The 17,519-nt window shown below is 57.4% G+C and overlaps 2 protein-coding genes across 3 annotated transcripts; both read left to right on the top strand.

Annotated features, from left to right (window-relative positions):
* The first annotated feature begins 106 nt into the window (after window positions 1–106).
* LOC106049806 (speedy protein 1-B) lies at window positions 107–5,664 on the top strand. Its single transcript, XM_066989324.1, has 8 exons — window positions 107–415; window positions 1,107–1,150; window positions 1,978–2,036; window positions 2,831–3,027; window positions 3,153–3,211; window positions 3,688–3,773; window positions 3,859–4,030; window positions 5,156–5,664. Exons 1-8 carry the CDS (start codon window positions 352–354, stop codon window positions 5,384–5,386), a joined length of 912 nt encoding a protein of 303 aa, XP_066845425.1. The 5' UTR covers window positions 107–351; the 3' UTR covers window positions 5,387–5,664.
* A 2,285-nt stretch (window positions 5,665–7,949) lies between these two features.
* Window positions 7,950–17,479, top strand: LOC136789296 (calpain-1 catalytic subunit). Of its 2 annotated transcripts, XM_066989318.1 has the most exons (22): window positions 7,950–8,085; window positions 10,687–10,954; window positions 11,045–11,114; window positions 11,369–11,487; window positions 11,815–11,948; window positions 12,028–12,196; window positions 12,300–12,383; window positions 13,072–13,157; window positions 13,250–13,324; window positions 13,421–13,581; window positions 13,677–13,855; window positions 13,945–13,956; window positions 14,787–14,998; window positions 15,105–15,144; window positions 15,221–15,286; window positions 15,360–15,417; window positions 15,546–15,610; window positions 15,717–15,785; window positions 15,893–15,971; window positions 16,073–16,189; window positions 17,098–17,156; window positions 17,240–17,479. In XM_066989318.1, exons 2-22 carry the CDS (start codon window positions 10,688–10,690, stop codon window positions 17,264–17,266), a joined length of 2,148 nt encoding a protein of 715 aa, XP_066845419.1. In that variant the 5' UTR covers window positions 7,950–8,085; window position 10,687; the 3' UTR covers window positions 17,267–17,479. The 2 variants fall into 2 exon arrangements, with proteins under 2 accessions (XP_066845419.1, XP_066845420.1); XM_066989319.1 differs by lacking the exons at window positions 7,950–8,085; window positions 10,687–10,954; window positions 11,045–11,114; ... (7 more) ...; window positions 13,677–13,855; window positions 13,945–13,956 and adding an exon at window positions 13,991–14,009.
* Window positions 17,480–17,519: the final 40 nt, after the last annotated feature.

The raw sequence follows: 17,519 nt of genomic DNA, 5'->3' as shown, positions 1-17,519 counted from the left end.
GGGGGCGGGAGCGCCAAGGGTCCCGTGGCTCGCTCTCATTGGCCAGCCCGCGCGGCTCTTAGCCAATCGGAAAAATCTCCCGCGCGGCTGTTGCTAAGAGGAAGGGAGACGGGGGGGGGACGATGAGCTGAGCTCGGCCTCAGCCCGCTGCTTTCCCCTCACAGATCTCAGCCTATCAACAACGCCTCCCCTTCTGTTTCGCTCTTCTGATTGGCTGGCGTCGCTTGCAGTCCCGCCTTCGCGGCTTTGACTGACAGCGAGGCCTGAGGAGAGAGGGGTGGGGCGGGCGGCTTCTTCCTACTCCGCCTCTGATTGGCCGGCGGCGTGGGTGGGCGGCCTATAGATAGGCGGATGCCGGCCGGGGGCGGGGTTAACCTGGTCCCGCCTCTCGCCCCGCCCCGCGCGGTCTGGTCAGGTGAGAGGAGGGGAAGGGCGGGAAAAGCGCGAGGCGGGAAAACGCATGGGCGTCGTCGCTGCCTCTGAGGTGCTTTCTTTCCCCTTTATTTTCTGAGAGAAAAAAGGGGGATTTTTGAGGTAAATTTACCGTCTATCCCCCCCAGCCTGCCTGCGGGGGGCTGAGCTCAGGTGGTGCAAGGTGAAAATAGCCCCGTAAGTCTTTTTATTTTCGCTGTACGTGGTGCATCTCGTATCTCTCCCGGCGAGGGAAGGGGGACCCCGGTGGTTTTCTGAGGGGGAAAAAAGCTGTGAGGGCTCTGCTGTTCCTGTGCATTAAGGTATGGTGAAGTGCAGCACTTTTGCCCTCTCCTCCTGCCTTTTAAAAAAAAAAAAAGTGAAGGTGTTTTTCCCCTTTTTTTCTCAATAGTTGGTGGAGTGGCTGCTGTTTGCCCTTCAGCGAGGGGCTACGAGAGGCGTCCCCTCTCCTGGCTGCCACCATCAAAACTAAAATCACTTTATTTGAGGTTAGGTGCTGGGAGAGGCAATGAAACCTGCACCAACGAGGTGTTTTCTTGCTTTTTGTTGGAGATGAGCCCAGTTCTATTTTTGGGGGGGGGGGGTAAACTAGTTGTCCTTATTGCTGCTTTGGCCCAGATGGGAGCTGCTTTAACCCCAAACTGCTTCCTTTATTGTTTTTCAACCCTTTTCAGCATCAGACTCTGGTACCCGGAAAGATTGTTTGAATGCCTCAAAGGTTAGGATTCACTTGGTGTTTACTCCCCTGGTTAAAATACGTGCATTTTATGATTAAAGTTTTGATTAAAACAGTTATTTTAACAAAATATCTGTTCTTTTAACAAAGTATCAGATAAATCCCCTACTGCCAGGGAATAGCATCGTTCTGCCCTTCCAATTTTCTGAACCTTTCAAAGCACTTAAATCAGGAGTCCTGGCTTTAAAAAAACATATTTTTTTCTAGTAATTGCAGCTCTAATTTTCCTAGCAGGTGCCTTTTGAGGTGTTCTGGGGCTCTTTAAAGAGTATTTTGCCACCTTGGGCTCACTAGAGCTGGTGGCGAGGCAGCAGCTGGGTGTGCTCCACACCCCTTTAGCAGGAAAAAGGAGCTCCCGAAGACCATTGCACTCTTAAAATAACACAAAGAATACTGAAATAACGACATCAAAGCAACAAACCAGTGAAACAGTGGGGAAAAAACACAGGTTGCTGGAAAGATGGGAGCAAGGAGGTTAGGTACGGAGCTGCATGTGAGGTGCAAGGGGGGGAAATTGGTGGGACAAAACACCCTACAAAGGTGTTTTCCTGCCTTAAAAAATACCCCAAAATGTCAAAACATACCCAAAAATGTCAGCTGGAGAATTAAAATACTTGTGTGTATATATATTTCTCTTTCGTTGTTTCTGGGAAACCAGGCAGTGATGTGTGCCACTCTGTTTTGGGGCCAGAAAAGGGCATTTCTGCACTCTCCTTGTAGCACAGGGGAATAAGAAGGAGTTAAATCTGAATTTGTTAAAAACGTGATGCTTTTTTTTTTTTCTCTATACCTATTTTTTTTCTCTAAAGCTACTTAAAGGACGGGAGAAAAGCCACTCAGTGCAGCTCACCTGTTCACGCCTGCCATGGTTCTACCCAGTTTTGGGCTGTTTATTCAGGGAAAAAAAAAACTAATTTTTTTTTGTGGCCTGAAGTGGCTGAAAAGGGCTGTGGAGCCCTAAAATTATATTTTGGGGGGAGGTTGGGTCAGTTTGAGGGGTCTGGGCTGGGGAAATTTGGGAGGTTTTGGGGCTATTTGAGGGGACTGATCTGGGGGAATTTGGGAGGTTTTGGGGCTATTTGAGGGGTCTGGGTTGGGGGAATTTGGGAGGTTTTGGGGCTATTTGAGGGGTCTGGGTTGGGGGAATTTGGGAGGTTTTGGGGCTGTTTGAGGGGTCTGGGTTGGGGGAATTTGGGAGGTTTTGGGGCTGTTTGAGGGGTCTGGGTTGGGGGAATTTGGGAGGTTTTGGGGATGTTTGAGGGGTCTGGGTTGGGGGAATTTGGGAGGTTTTGGGGCTGTTTGAGGGGTCTGGGTTGGGGGAATTTGGGAGGTTTTGGGGCTGTTTGAGGGGTCTGGGTTGGGGGAATTTGGGAGGTTTTGGGGCTATTTGAGGGGACTGATCTGGGGGAATTTGGGAGGTTTTGGGGCTGTTTGAGGGGTCTGGGTTGGGGGAATTTGGGAGGTTTTGGGGCTATTTGAGGGGACTGATCTGGGGGAATTTGGAAGGTTTTGGGGCTGTTTGAGGGGTCTGGCGGGGGGGGCTGGTTTTTAAAGGGGATTTGGGTGGGGGGCTGGCTTGGGGGGGACACCTCTGACTTTTGGGGGGGGCCTTGGGGTGTCAGGTCCATCTTGGGGGCAACCCTGGGTTATTTCCCCACACAGCTACCGCCCCCGTGGCGCCATGAAGCAGCCCCCCAGCCTCACCCCCCCTCCGGCCTCCCCCCCCTTGGGGGGGCAGCAGTGCAGCGGGAGACCCCCCCCAGCCTGGGGGGCCTGCGGGCAGCCCCCGACCCCCGCCAGCGCCCCGCGGAGCCTCCACCTGCACCGCCAGGAGCGGGAAGCCTTCTTCAGCCTCCTGGGTAAGGGCAAAAACACCCAAATCCCAAGAAAACTACCCAAAACTCCCTCTTTTTTTTTTAAATGTATGGGGTGTGTTCGGCAGCATTATTTTTAAATAGTTGATTTTGTTTCCGTCTCGTTACAGAAGATGACGTGGTGCAGGAGTTCCTCTCAACAGATGTCTGCTATAGGATTTCTGATAAGGTCGGTCGGCCCCAAATGCAACTACCTTGGGGTTTGGGCCAAAATTGCCACTGGTTTGGTCCCGTTTGGGGTATTCTGACCAAAACTGCTGCTGATTTGGTGCCATTTTTGACAGTTTTAGTCAAAAAACACACTGGTTTTGTCCAGTTCTGGGGGGTTTTTGACCAAAACTGCCTCTGGTTTGGTCCTGTTTCTGTGTTTTGACCAAAACAGTTGCTGGTTTGGTCCTGGTTTTGGCCATTTTAGTCAAAAAGAAAAAAAAAAACACTGATTTTTGTCTGGTTTTTGTGTTTTTTGATTAAAACCGTGGCTGGTTTGCTCCAGTTTTTTGTGGTTTTTGGCTAAAACTGCTATGGTTTGCTCCCGTTTTTTTTTGACTAAAACCACCACGATTCGGTTCCAGCTTTTTGACCCAAACCCGCTGCTTTTTGGCGCCCGTTTTTGACTAAAACCTCCTTTTTTCCGCTGCCCCCCAGTACCTGCTGGCGATGGCGCTGACGTACTTCAAGCGCGCCGGGCTGCCCACGGCCGAGTACACCCGCATCAACCTCTTCACTGCCCTGTACGTTCATTAAGCCCTAATGACACCCTTCCCTAATCCCCTCGTTGACCAAAACGCCCCGATTTCACCCCGTTTTCCCCCCTAGGTACCTGGCGAACGACATGGAGGAGGACGATGAGGAGCAGAAGTACGAGATCTTTCCCTGGGCGCTGGGGCCGGGCTGGCGCCGGCTCTTTCCCCGCTTCTTGCGCCGCCGCGACCGCCTCTGGGCCCGCATGAGCTACCGGGCAGCCGTCAGCCGGCACTGCTGCGAGGAGGTCAGTGAGGTGCCAAAATCCCCTCGTTCGGCCCCAAAAAAATCCCCCAACCACCATCACAACGGGGGAAGGATCGACGAGAGATGGGGTCCTGCGGCTTCGCTGCTTGGCTGTGGTGGAGCTGTCCATTCCCCGCAGCTTTTCGCTTAAAAACGTCGCTTTTTGAAATCAGGTTCATTTTAAAAGGCTTTGCTCAAAGCGTGCTTCTCTTAAAGCCTATTTTTGTTTTTGAAACTTTAATTTTAATCCTTAAAAAATGATTTCTGGGGGTTCCATGCTCCCAACCCAGCAGCGAACCCCTCACCGTGCCACCAGTGCACTCATGCCAGCTCCCCAGCAGCACTCTTCTCCCCAAACCCTGCTTGTTTTGCCCCAAACCATACATTTTTCTCCCTTTTCTCCTCAAATCCTGCCTGTTTTGCCCCAAACTGTACATTTTTCTCCCTTTTCTCCTCAAACCCTGCCTGTTTTGCCCCAAACCGTGTGCTTTTCTCCGCAAATCCTGCCTGTTTTGGCCCCAAACCATATATGCTTCTCCCCAAACCGTGCTTGTTTTGCCCCAAACCATGTACTTTTCTCCCCAAAGCATACGTTTTTCTCCCAAAACCCTGCCTGTGTTGCCCCTAACCATATACTTTTCATGCCAAACCGTGCATTTTTCTCCCAAACCCTGCCTGTTGTGCCCGAAACCGTGCATTTCTCTTCCCAAACTGTGTTTTTCTCCCCAAACCCTGCCTATTTTGCCCTAAATTGTGCATTTCTCTCCCTTTTCTGCCCGAACCCTGCACTTTTGCCCCGCAACCCTGCGTGTTTTGCCCCAAACCGTGCATTTTTCTCCCCGAACCCTGCCTGTTTTGCCCCAAACCGTGCATTTTTCTCCTTTTTCTCCCCAAACCCTGCGTGTTTTGCCCCAAACCGCGCATTTTTCTTTTTCTCCCCAAACCCTGCCTGTTTTGCCCCAAATTGTGCATTTCTCTCCCTTTTCTGCCCAAACCCTGCACTTTTGCCCCGCAACCCTGCGTGTTTTGCCCCAAACCGTGCATTTTTCTCCCTTTTCTCCCTGAACCCTGCCTGTTTTGCCCCAAACCGTCCGTTTTTCTCCCCAAACCCCCTCCCCGCCCGCAGATCATGGCGACGGAGCCCTCGCACTGGGCCTGGCTGCGCGAGCGCCGCCCGCACCACAGCGGGGCCATCCGCAGCTACACCGGGGACCCCCGGCCCCGCGCCCCCCTGCCGCCCCCCCGGGAGGAAGAGGAGGAGGAAGAGGTTGAAGATGAAGACGAAGACCAAGGCCCGGCGCCTGCTGTCCTCATCCTCCCCCTGCAGCCCCCCCCCGACTGTGCCGAAACCCGCTGAGCGCCCAAAATTCGGGGCGTGACGGGCTCAGGGCCGCCTTCACCGCGTTTTTCTCACAGTTTGCCCGAAATTTGGGCTTTTTAACTCAAAATGCGTCTCTGCTCACGTGCGGCGCTAACTTGGCCGTTTCAGGGTGTTCTCCCCTTATTTTGCCCACTTTTCCAATGAATTTAACCCAAATCCTTTGCTGTAAGCACCACCTGCTGCTGTTGCTACCCCACACCACAACCGACACCCATTTTTGCTGTTTTTTGCCCCAAAACTCCCCCTTCTTGTTACGAGCCTGGAGTCAGGGGGTGCAGCGAGGGGCTGCAGCATGTTTGGTGCAAAAAGGGGTGAAAACGGGCAACGCGAAGCACTCAACTGTTATTTTTGCGTTGCGGGGGGGCAGAGTGGGAGGGGAGCTGCAGGCGCTGCCAAAAAAGGGCCCCCGAATTTTGGTGGAAAAGGGGAAAAAGGAGTGGGGCGGGGCCGTAACCGCCTGTTTTTGCTCGGCAGGGCCCCGCCGCTGTGAAGCCCCCGGGAGGGAGCGGCGCCGTGGGTTCAGGTAGGGGTGGGCGGTGCTGTTACGTGTTACACATATGTTACACACATGTCACACGCGTGTGTTGGCCCTCCACGTGTCCCCTTCACAGCCAAGCCTGGTGCACACGCGTGTCACAGGCTCACACGTGTGTTAGAGACTCACATGTCCTGGAGTCACGGGTGTCATGGCCTTGCACACGCGTGTCCCAGGCTCACATACATGTTACAGGCTTCCACATATGTGTTACAGACTCACATGTCCCAGATTTGTGTGTCCCAGCCCGCACACGCCTCCAACACGCATGTCCCAGCCCACACACCTCCCACACGTGTGTCCCGGCCTGACACACGCCTCCCATACACGTGTCCCAGCCCACACACCCCTCCCACACGCGTGTCCCAGCCCCACACACACCTCCCACACACGTGTCCCACTCTCCACACACCTCCCACACGTGTGTCCCGGCCCCACACATGCCTCCCACACACGTGTCCCGGCCCCACACACGCCTCACACACACGTGTCCTGGCCCCACACACGCCTCACACATGCGTGTCCCTGCCCCACACACGCCTCCCACACACGTGTCCCACTCTCCACACACCTCCCACACGCGTGTCCCAGCCCACACACGCCTCCCACACGCGTGTCCCAGCCCACACACACCTCCCACACATGTGTCCCACCCTCCACACACCTCCCACACGCGTGTCCTGGCCCCACACACGCCTTCCACACGTATGTCCCAGCCCCACACACGCCTCCCACACACGTGTCCCAGCCCACACACGCCTCCCACACGCGTGTCCCAGCCCACACACACCTCCCACACACGTCTCCCGCCCTCCACACACCTCCCACACGTGTGTCCCAGCCCCACACATGCCTCCCACACGCGTGTCCTACCCTCCACATGCCTCCCACACGTGTGTTCCACTCTCCACACACCTCCCACACGCGTGTCCTGGCCCACACACACCTCCCACACGCGTCCCGACCCCACACACCTCCCACACGCGTGTCCCAGCCCACACACACCTCCCACACACGTGTCCCGCCCTCCACACACCTCCCACACGCGTGTCCCTGCCCCACACACACCTCCCACACGCGTGTCCCGGCCCACACACCTCCCACACGCGTGTCCTGACCCCACACACACCTCCCACACGCATGTCCCAGCCCCATACATGCCTCCCACACGCGTGTCCCGGCCCCACACACGCCTCCCACATGCGTGTCCCAGCCCACACACCTCCCACACGCGTGTCCCAGCCCACACACCTCCCACACACGTGTTCCGCCCTCCACACACCTCCCACATGTGTGTCCCTGCCCCACACACCTCCCACATGCGTGTCCCGACCCCACACACACCTCCCACATGCGTGTCCCGGCCCCACACACCTCCCACACGCGTGTCCCGACCCCACACACACCTCCCACATGCGTGTCCCGGCCCCACACACACCTCCCACACGCATGTCCCAGCCCCACACACGCCTCCCACACGTGTGTCCTGGCCCCACACACCTCCCACACGCGTGTCCCGACCCCACACACCTCCCACACGCGTGTCCCAGCCCACACACGCCTCCCACACGCGTGTCCTGGCCCCACACACGCCTTCCACACGTATGTCCCAGCCCCACACACGCCTCCCACACGCGTGTCCTGGCCCCACACACGCCTTCCACACGTATGTCCCAGCCCCACACACGCCTCCCACACGCGTGTCCCGGCCCACACACGCCTCCCACACGCGTGTCCCGGCCCCACACACGCGAGTCGCGCAGCGCCACCCCCGTCCCTGCTCCCCCCCCCACCCCTGCAGCACTGCGGACCAAAACCCGCAGCAGCGGCCGCACCCAAAACCCCCAGAACCCACCCCAAAGCCCTTCCCCTTCCCCCCCCTCCCACCTCAGCGCCCCCAAAATCCCCTTTTTTCACCCCGTTTCCCCTTTTTCCCCCCCCACCCCCGTGTCCTCGAGGGAGGAGCTGGCAGGGAGGAGCCTCGGCGGAGGCCCGGCCTCGCCTCCCAGCTCCAGGAAGCCTTTGGGGCGCTTTCGGGTCCTTTTCCTTTCAGTTTTTCCCGTTTGGGGCGGTTTTACCCAAAAGCGGCGACTTTGGCGGCGCTCCCCCCTTCCCCTCTCCCCCCTTCCCCCAAATCGAGGTACGTCCCTGTCCTCCCCCCCCGCACCCCACCCCAAAAAACAAACCCCGGGCAGGGGGACGGGCGCGATCGCTCCCCGCTCGCCAACTCGCTTACACAACTCCGCTCGCCGCCAAATTGGGGCGGAAAAGGGCAAAAGCGGGCAAAACCGGGGGGGGGGGAGGGAGAAAAACCCCAAATCGGGGCCTTCTGGGGGCTGCTTCCCCCGCGGAGGGGGGAGCCCTGGTTGAACCGGGAAACTTTTGTTGTTTTTGTTTTTTTTGTCGGGGGATTTGAGCCTGTTTTGGGGAGAAACGAGAGGGATTTGGGCTTTGGAGGGTTTCCCCTCGGGATTTAGCGGGTTTTTTTTTTTTGGGGTGGGGGCTTTTGGGGTCGTTTTCCCCTGACGGGAGGCGAAGCGGCCGCCGCCGGTTGAGCCCTCGCCCTGCGGCACCTGCCGGGACGCTTCCTCCCCAAACCGGGCTGAAAACAAGTGGGTTTGGGTCCCTTCGCCCCCCAAAAACACCCGGGGAGGGGTGGGGGGCTTCGTTAACGGGGAGCTCGTTAACGGGGAGCTCGTTAACGGGGCGTTCGGGGGGGTGTAAGGGGCTGGGGCGCGCTAGGCCCCACGTTCCTCTGGGGGGGGGGGGTTGAGGCTTCCCCCCCCCCCATTTTGGGGTCAATTTAGGGGGGTTTGGGGGGGTTTAATCGCTGCTTTCGGGGCACGCCGGGCTGCGGGGTCACCAACCTGCCTCTCGCCTTCCTGCAGCGCTAATTAAGCCCTCCGGTCCTTAATTAAGTTCCCCTGCTCCTTAATTAAGCCTCCCCAGTCCTTAACTCAGCCTCCCAGTTCTTAATTAAGCCTCCCCCCCCGGACCTTAATGAAGCCCCCCAGTCCTTAATGAAGCCCCCCAGTCCTTCATTAATGTCCCAGTCCTTCATTAAGCCCCCCAGTCATTAATGAAGACCCCCCCCAGTCCTTAATTAGACCCCCTAGTCCTTAATTAGGCCCCCCAGTCCTTCAGGAAGCCCCCCTAGTCCTTAATTAAGATCCCAATCCTTAATTAAGCCCCCCCAGTCCTTATTGAAGACCCTTCAGTCCTTAATTAACCCCTGAGTCCTTAATGAACTCCCCTCAGTCCTTAATTAACTGTCCCAGTCCTTAAGGAAGCCCCCAACTTCTTAAGGAAGCCCCCAACTCCTTAACCCCCCCCCCCCCCCATCCTTCGTGAACCCCTCCAGACCTTAATTACCCCCCCCCTCGGGCTTTAATTAACCCCCCTAGGCCTTAATTAAACTCCCGGAAGCTTAATTACGCCCTTCGCAGCTCTAACGGGCGCAGGGAGCGGCCGTGACACACGCCCAGACTCGCCAGACCCGTTCTTTTGGGGCCGTTTCCCCTCCCTTTTGGGGCCGTTTCCCCTCCTTTTGGGGCCTAGTTTTTTTTTTCCCCCTTTTTGCTTTTTCTGGGTACTTTTTACGCGGCGTTCACAAGGTTATACCGCTCAACTCGCAGCCCCTTTTCCCCCAAAATCTCATTGTTTTGCCCCAAAATCTCATTGTTTTCCCCAAAACGAGCTCGTAATGGATGCTCAGGCGCTACCACAACCCACCCAGCCGGGTTTTTTGGGGGAGAAAAGGCAGAAATAGGGAAAACCAAAAACCCTAATAACTCCTTTTTCTTCCCAGGCGCTCCCAGCTGTGACCCCAAAGCGGACTAAAACGCCCCCAAAAACCCCAAAACGCTCTCCAGCCCCGCCGGCTGGGGGCCAGCAGCCCTCGTTAGCCCTCTTGAGGCTAATTACCAGGGTATTAATGAGCATGGGGAGACGCGGCTTTAATTGGGGGCTCCTCGTTTGCTCCTGAATCGGGGAAAGCGAAACGTACAGATTTTAATCGGGGCTCGGCTCCGGGATTTGGGGGAGAATTGGGGCAATCAAAATCCCGGTGTTTTAATTCGGGGCTCCCACTTTTCTCCCCAAATCGGGGAAATCAAAACGTCGGTGTTTTATTTTGGGGCTCGCTCTTTGGTCCCAAATTGGGGAAATCGAAATCCCAGTGCTTTAATTCGGGGCTCGTCCTCTTCTCCCCAAATTGGGGAAAACAAAATGTTGGTGTTTGAGTTCGGGGCTCATCCTCGGCTCCATAAATTGGGGAACAAATCGGGGAACAAATCGGGGAAAACAAAATCCCAGTGCTTTAATTCGGGGCTCATCCTCGGCTCCCCAAATTGGGGAACAATTCGGGGAAAACCAAATCCCGGTGCTTTAATTCTGGGCTCATCCTCGGCTCCATAAATTGGGGAACAATTTGGGGAAAACCAAATCCTGGTCTTTTAATTCGGGGCTCATCCTCGGCTCCATAAATTGGGGAACAATTCGGGGAAAACCAAATCCCGGTCTTTTAATTTGGGGCTCATCCTCGGCTGCCCAAATTGGGGAGCAATTCGGGGAAAACCAAATCCCGGTCTTTTAATTCGGGGCTCATCCTCGGCTGCCCAAATCGGGGAACAAATCGGGGGAAACCAAATCCCGCTGCCTCGACCCGGGGCCCATCCTCGGCTCCCGGATCTCTCGAACCCAGACGCCGAGGGCTCAGGTTCCCCCGTTTCCCCCCCGGCAGGATGGCGGAGGCGCCGGTGGTGCCGGTGTACTGCACGGGCGTCTCGGCGCAGGTGCAGCGGGAGCGGGCGAAGGCGCTGGGGCTGGGCCGCCACGAGAACGCCGTGCGCTACCAGGGCCAGGACTTCGCCGCGCTGCGCGACACCTGCCTGCGCTCCGGCTCCCTCTTCCGCGACGACGCCTTCCCCCCGGCCCCGGCCTCGCTCGGCTTCAAGGAGCTCGGCCCCGGCTCCTCCAAAACCCGCGGCGTGCAGTGGATGAGGCCCACGGTGAGCAAACCCTCAGTTTTTTCTGTTTTTATCCTGAAAAACACGCATTTCCTGATTTTGGGGCCGTTGCCTTCTCTTTTCGCCACCCAGGAGCTGTGCTCGCGCCCGCAGTTCATCGTGGACGGGGCCACGCGCACTGATATCTGCCAGGGAGCACTGGGTAAGTGCCTTTAACTCCTTTTTTTTTTTTTTTTTTTTAATCTTTTCCTCACTTTTTTTGCCTCAAATCAGGGAATTTTAGGGTTGTTTTCCACCGCGGTGCCGCCGCCGGAGCGGGCTCGGTCACATTAAACAGGTTCAGCCGCAACAGGGACGGCCGCAACCTCCCCTGAGCGCCCCTAACGGATCTCTGGGGCCGAGGGAAAGCTATGGGGCGGCCGGAAAAAGGCGTTTTTTCCCCCAAAACCCCCGCAGGTGACTGCTGGCTGCTGGCGGCCATCGCCTCGCTGACGCTGAACGAAACCATCCTGCACCGCGTGGTGCCGCACGGGCAGAGCTTCCAGCACGGCTACGCCGGCATCTTCCACTTCCAGGTGGGGCTTCCTTAACGCTGCCGACACCAAAACGGCCGCTTTCTGCCCCGAAACAACCCCCGGGTCCCCCCTCCTGGCACTGCGGCGCCCCCAAAATGGTGATTTTCCCCTAAAAAAAGGCCGGTTTGGGACCGGCGATCACCGTCAGGGCTCAGTTTTCTCCGTTTGATCGGGATTTATAAAGCGACGTGAGGTGTTTTTTGTGGTTTTTTTTTTTTGAATTACCGTTGGCGGCAGGAACAAGGGGGACCCCCAGCGCCCCCCTGGGGTTGTGGGGGGCCATCTTCGGCCTCGCCTTCCTCTTCCTCCTCCTCCTCTTCCTCCTAGATCTGGCAGTTCGGCGAGTGGCTGGACGTAGTGGTGGACGACTACCTGCCCACCAAGGACGGCAAGCTGCTCTTCGTCCACTCCGCCGAGGGCACCGAGTTCTGGAGCGCCTTGCTGGAGAAAGCCTACGCCAAGTACGCCTTCCCTCTTCCCCCCCCCCTTGTTTTGGGGCGAAAAAGCCCCGAAACGGCTCACCTGCCCCCCGCCTCGTAGGGTGAACGGCTGCTACGAGGCGCTGTCGGGCGGCAGCACCTCGGAGGGCTTCGAGGATTTCACCGGCGGCGTGACCGAGTGGTACGACCTGCGCAAGCCGCCCCGAGACCTCTACCAAATCATCCTCAAGGCGCTGGAGCGGGGCTCCTTGCTCGGCTGCTCCATCGATGTCAGTCTCCCGCTGCGTTTCGGGGTGAAAAAAGGCGGTTTTTGGGGTGTGGGGGGAGGGGGGCGCGACGCCGGAACGGGGTCGTTTGCTTGGTCCCTCGCAGATAACGAGCGCCTTCGACATGGAGGCGGTGACGTTCAAGAAGCTGGTGAAGGGGCACGCCTACTCGGTGACGGGAGCCAGGCAGGTGAGAGCCGGCGCCGTTTTGGGTCAAAACTGGGGCTTTCTGGGTCAAAATTGGCGCTTTTTGGGTTGAATTACAGTCTCTCGGGGCCAAAACAGGGTTTTTTGGGGTTGAAATAGGTACTTTTTGCATCGAAGTTGGCACTTCTAGGGTTGAAGTCGGCATTTCGTGTTGAAATCGGGGCTTTTGGGATCGAAATTGGGGCTTTTAGGGTCAATGTTGGTGCACTTTGGGTCAAAATTGGGGCCTGTGAGGTTGAATTAGGGTTTCTTGGGGCTGAAGTTGGGGCTTTTGAGGTCAAAGTTGGCACTTTTAGGGTCAAACTTGGCGCTCTTTGGGTCAAAAGTGGGGCTTTTAGGGTCAAAGGTGGGGCCTGTGGGATTGAAATGGGGGCTTCTTGGCTTGAAAATGATGTTTTGGGGTCAAAAGTGGGGCTTTTTGAGTCAAAGTTGGGGCTTTTAGGATTGAAGTTGACATTTTGGGTTGAAAATGACACTTATTGAGTCAAAGGTGGGGCTTTTGGGGTCAAAGCTGGCACTTCTAGGGTTGAAGTTGGTGCTCTTTGGGCCGAAAGTGGCACTTTTGGGGCTGAAAGTGGCGCTTTTTGCGCCTGAACTGTCTCTTTTGGGCCAAAACGGGCCCGTTTTGGGTCAACATCATCACTTTTTGGGCCTGACGCCTCCCTTTGCAGATCAACTACCGCGGCCAAGCCCTGGACCTGATCCGCATGCGCAACCCCTGGGGCGAGGTGGAGTGGACGGGGCCCTGGAGCGACAAGTAAGCCCCCCCGCCCGCCCCGAGCGCCTTCGTTAGCGCTAATTAACGAAGTGGCCTTGTGGGGTTTCACCTTTCCCCCCTCTCTCCCGCAGCTCGTCCGAGTGGAACGCGGTGGAGCCAGCGCTGAGGCAGCAGCTGATGGTGAAAATGGAGGACGGCGAATTCTGGTCAGCACCGAAACGGGGCAAAAAAACCCCAAAGCGGCCGCTTTGAGCCGGAGGACGGAGGGGGAACAAACCTTCCTCCTCCTCCTCCCCCCCAAGGATGGCTTTCCGGGATTTCCTACGGGAATTCACCCGCCTGGAGATCTGCAACCTCACCCCGGACGCCCTCCAGTCCCGCAAATTCCGCAAGTGGAACACGCGGCTCTACGACGGCACCTGGCGCCGCGGCAGCACGGCCGGCGGCTGCCGCAACTACCCCGGTGCGCCCCGGCGTGCGAGCCGCCCCCTTCAAACCACCCCCTTGTCTCTGTTTTCACCTTTTTCCCCCTTTTTTTCCCCCCCCCCCCTCCCGCAGCCACTTTTTGGATCAACCCGCAGTTCAAGATCCAGCTGGAGGAGGTGGACGACGACGGGGACGAGGCGGGCGGGCGGGAGCCGGGCTGCAGCTTCCTCCTGGCGCTGATGCAGAAGCACCGGCGCCGCGAGCGCCGCTACGGCAAGGACATGGAGACCATCGGCTTCGCTGTCTACGAGGTACCTGCGGCCCCCCCGGTGGCCCCCCGGTGTCACCGGCGTCCCCCGATGTCGCCGCCGGCCTCACCTCTTGTGCCCCGTCCCCACAGGTCCCTCCGGAGGTGGGTGCGACGCTGCCGGCACCCGGAGCAGCGGCCGAGAGCGAAACGGGAAAGCACGTGGGGGGGTTTGGGGGGGGGGGGTTTGGGGGGCATTTGGGGACACGTTTGGGGTGGTTTCGGGGGTGTATGGGATGTTTGCGGGCATACGGGGTGGTTTTAGGCGCGTTTGGGGTGTTTTGGGGGGTTTGGGGCCATTTGAGGAGCGTTTTGGGTGTTTCTGGGGATGTTCGGATGTTTGGGGGCATTTGGGGGGTGTTTGGGGGTTTTTTGGGGGGGGTTTTTTGGGGGGCATTTCGGGGAGCATTTGGGATGTTACGGGTTTTTTGGGGATGTTTAGGATGTTTTGAGGGCCATTTGGAATGTTTTGGGGGCATTTAGGGTGTATTTAGGATGTTTTGGGGGCCATTTGGGGTGTTTAGGGGTTAGTTTGGGGAGCATTTAGGGTGTTCCTGGGGCCATTCGCAGTGTTTTGAGAGCATTTGGGGCGCTTGGGGCGGTTTCAGGGGCGCTTTTTTGGGGTCCGTTTGGGTGTTTTTGGAGGCATTTGGGGTATTTTGGGGGACATTTGTGAGCGTTGGGGGCATTTCTGGGGTTATTCGGTGAAGTCTGGGGGGCACTTTGTGCATTTTGGGCGTTTCTGGGGGCGTCTTGGGCGTTTCTGAGAGCATTTTGGGTGTTTTTGGGGGCATTTGGGGCCCATTTTGTGCATTTTGGGGGCATTTGGAGCCTTTCGGGGCGCGTTTTGGGCAATCGGGGGCCGTTTAGGGCCAGTTTTGGGTGCGTTCCGGGCCTTTTCTGACTTCTGCCCCCCTTTCCCCCCCCCGCGGCAGCTGGCGGGGCAGTCGGGCGTGCACCTCAAGCGGGATTTCTTCCTGGCCAACGCGTCGCGCGCCCGCTCGGAGCAGTTCATCAACCTGCGCGAGGTGAGCACCCGCTTCCGCCTGCCGCCCGGCGAGTACATCGTCGTGCCCTCCACCTTCGAGCCCAACAAGGAGGGCGACTTCGTCCTCCGCGTCTTCTCCGAGAAGAGAGCCGACACTGAGTAAGCGGCCTCGTTAGCGGCGCCCCGTTAGCGGCGCCCCGTTAGCGCTAGCGACCCCGCTCCCCAACGGCCCCCATCCCCCTTTTTTTTTCCCTCCCCCCCGCAGGGAAATGGACGACAAGATCCAGGCGACGCTGCCGGACGAGGTGAGGATCCCCCGAACGATGCTATCCCTTCCTCCCCCTCACCCCTTTGACCCAAAACCGCCCTTTTTTCCCCCAGAAAGTGCTCTCGGAAAGCGAGATCGACGCCAACTTCAAGCAGCTCTTCAAGCAGCTCGCGGGGCCGGTAAGGGGAACGCGGGGAGCGCGGCGCGGGGGGCGCGGGGCCGACACCAACCGCCCCCATTTCCCCCCCCCAGGACATGGAAATCAGCGTCACCGAGCTTCAGACCATCCTCAACCGCATCATCGGCAAACGTAAGCCCCAAACGGGGGGATTTTGACCAAAAATGCGCGGTTTGGCCCCCAAAAAAACCTATAACGGGGGGTTCCGAACGGGGCCGAGCCGCCATTTTGTGACGCCGAGCGCGTTCTTGGCCCCGTAGATAAGGATCTCCGCACCAAAGGCTTCAGCATCGAGTCGTGCCGCAGCATGGTCAACCTCATGGACGTATCCTCCCCGACGCCTCCTTGGGGGGGTCCCAAAAAAGGCCTTTTTTCCCCCAAAACGCTCCCGAAGCCCAGGCGCTTTTCCTTAACCCCTTCCGACCCCGTAGAAAGACGGCAACGGCAAGCTGGGGCTGGTGGAGTTCAACGTCCTGTGGAACCGAATCCGCAACTACCTGGTGGGTTGGGGGGCTCGGGGTGCGGCGGGACGGCCCCGGGGGGGGCCCTGACCCATCGTCCCCCCCGTTTTGGGGCATTTTTGGGGGTTTTGGGGGTCGGCGGGCAGGCCGTGTTCCGCAAGTTCGACCTGGACAAGTCCGGGAGCATGAGCGCCTACGAGATGCGAATGGCGCTGGAAGCGGCAGGTAACGCGGCCCTAATTAATTCGGGGCTCGTTAAATCCCGCTGACGTCACCTCCCGCAACGTTTTGGGGACAATCGGGGTTTTTCTTTTTTGCCCTAAAAGGGTATAAATTGAACAAAAAGCTGCACGAGCTCATCATCACCCGCTACGCCGAGCCCGACCTGGCCATCGACTTCGACAACTTCGTCTGCTGCCTCGTGCGCCTGGAGACCATGTTCCGTGAGCGCCGTTTTCCTGCTAAAAAACCCCAGTTTGGCCAACTTTCCCCTCGAAATAATAGGGTTTAGCGGGATACGGTGGAAAACCCTCGAAGCTTAGCAGGAAATTGTAGGATTTCCCGTTTTTCCCCCTTAAATCCTGTTTTTTTTTGAATTTTTCCCGCTAAATGCTGCGGGGTTTCCGTCTTTCCCCTTAATTCCTGCGGGGTTTTTAATGGGTTTTCCCAGAATTTCACAATTTTACCCGATTTAAGAGGAAAAGTTGGGAAAATTGTGGGATTTAGCAGAAAAGGGGAGGGGGGGGTGTTCAATTTCCACCTCAAATGCTCCCGGTTTGCCCAACTTTCCCCTTAAACCCAGCCCATTATCCCCCATTTCCCCCATTATCCCCCAGCCCCATTCCCACCCCATTTCCCACCCAATTTTCCCTGTTCCCCCCCCACAATTTCCCCTTTTACCCCCTATTCCCCCTCAATTTACTCTATTCCCCCTCAATTTCCCCAATTTCCCCTATTACCCCCCCATTCTTCCCACAATTTCCCCTATTTCCCCCCAACTTCCCCTATTGCTCCCCTATTTCCCCCCAATTTCCCCATTACCCCCCAATTTCCCCAAATTTCCCCTATTAATCCCCCCCAATTTCCCCAATTTCACCCCATTATCCCCAATTTCCCGTTACCCCTCAATTTCCCCCCGTTTCCCCTATTTCCCCCCATTTCCCCTATTACCCCCCCATTTCTCCCCAATTTCCCCTATTAACCCCAATTTCACCCCAATTTCCCCCCAGTTTCCCCCAATTTCCCCTATTACCCACCCGTTAACCCCCCAGTTTCCCCCATTAACCCCATTCCCCCCCAAATTTCCCCCATTAACCCCATTTCCCCCCTAATTTCCCCCATTCCCCCCCAGGCTTCTTCCAGGCGCTGGACGGGGACCGTGACGGCGTCGTCACCGTGGGGCTGCTGCAGGTAGGCGCCCCAGCCCCAAACCAGGGGGGTCTCACCCCAAAAAGCCGGGCCGGGCCCCCCCCTGACGCCCCCCCTCCCCCCAGTGGCTGCAGCTCACCATGTTCGCCTGACCCGAGGACGTTTTGGGGGAATTTCTGCGCTTTTTGTCGCTCCGCCTGACTTTTTTTGGAGGGGGGGGGGGTGGACAGGTTTTGGGGACCCCCCTCCCCCGGTGCCACAATCAGGGATCTGCCGCCCGCCGGGTGCCAGCGTGGTTCTTCTTATTTTGTACTGTGTGCCCCCCCCGAAAAACCAAAAATCCTATTAAAATTCTTTTTCCTGCTCGTTTTCCCCCATTTCTTACACCCCCCCCCCACTTCATTT

Source organism: Anser cygnoides, unplaced genomic scaffold (genome assembly GCF_040182565.1).
Source record: "Anser cygnoides isolate HZ-2024a breed goose unplaced genomic scaffold, Taihu_goose_T2T_genome scaffold_43_1, whole genome shotgun sequence".
NCBI classification, from domain to species: domain Eukaryota; kingdom Metazoa; phylum Chordata; class Aves; order Anseriformes; family Anatidae; genus Anser; species Anser cygnoides.
The sequence above is the reverse complement of the archived record's forward strand: the minus strand, read 5'-3'. Positions and strand labels throughout refer to the sequence as shown.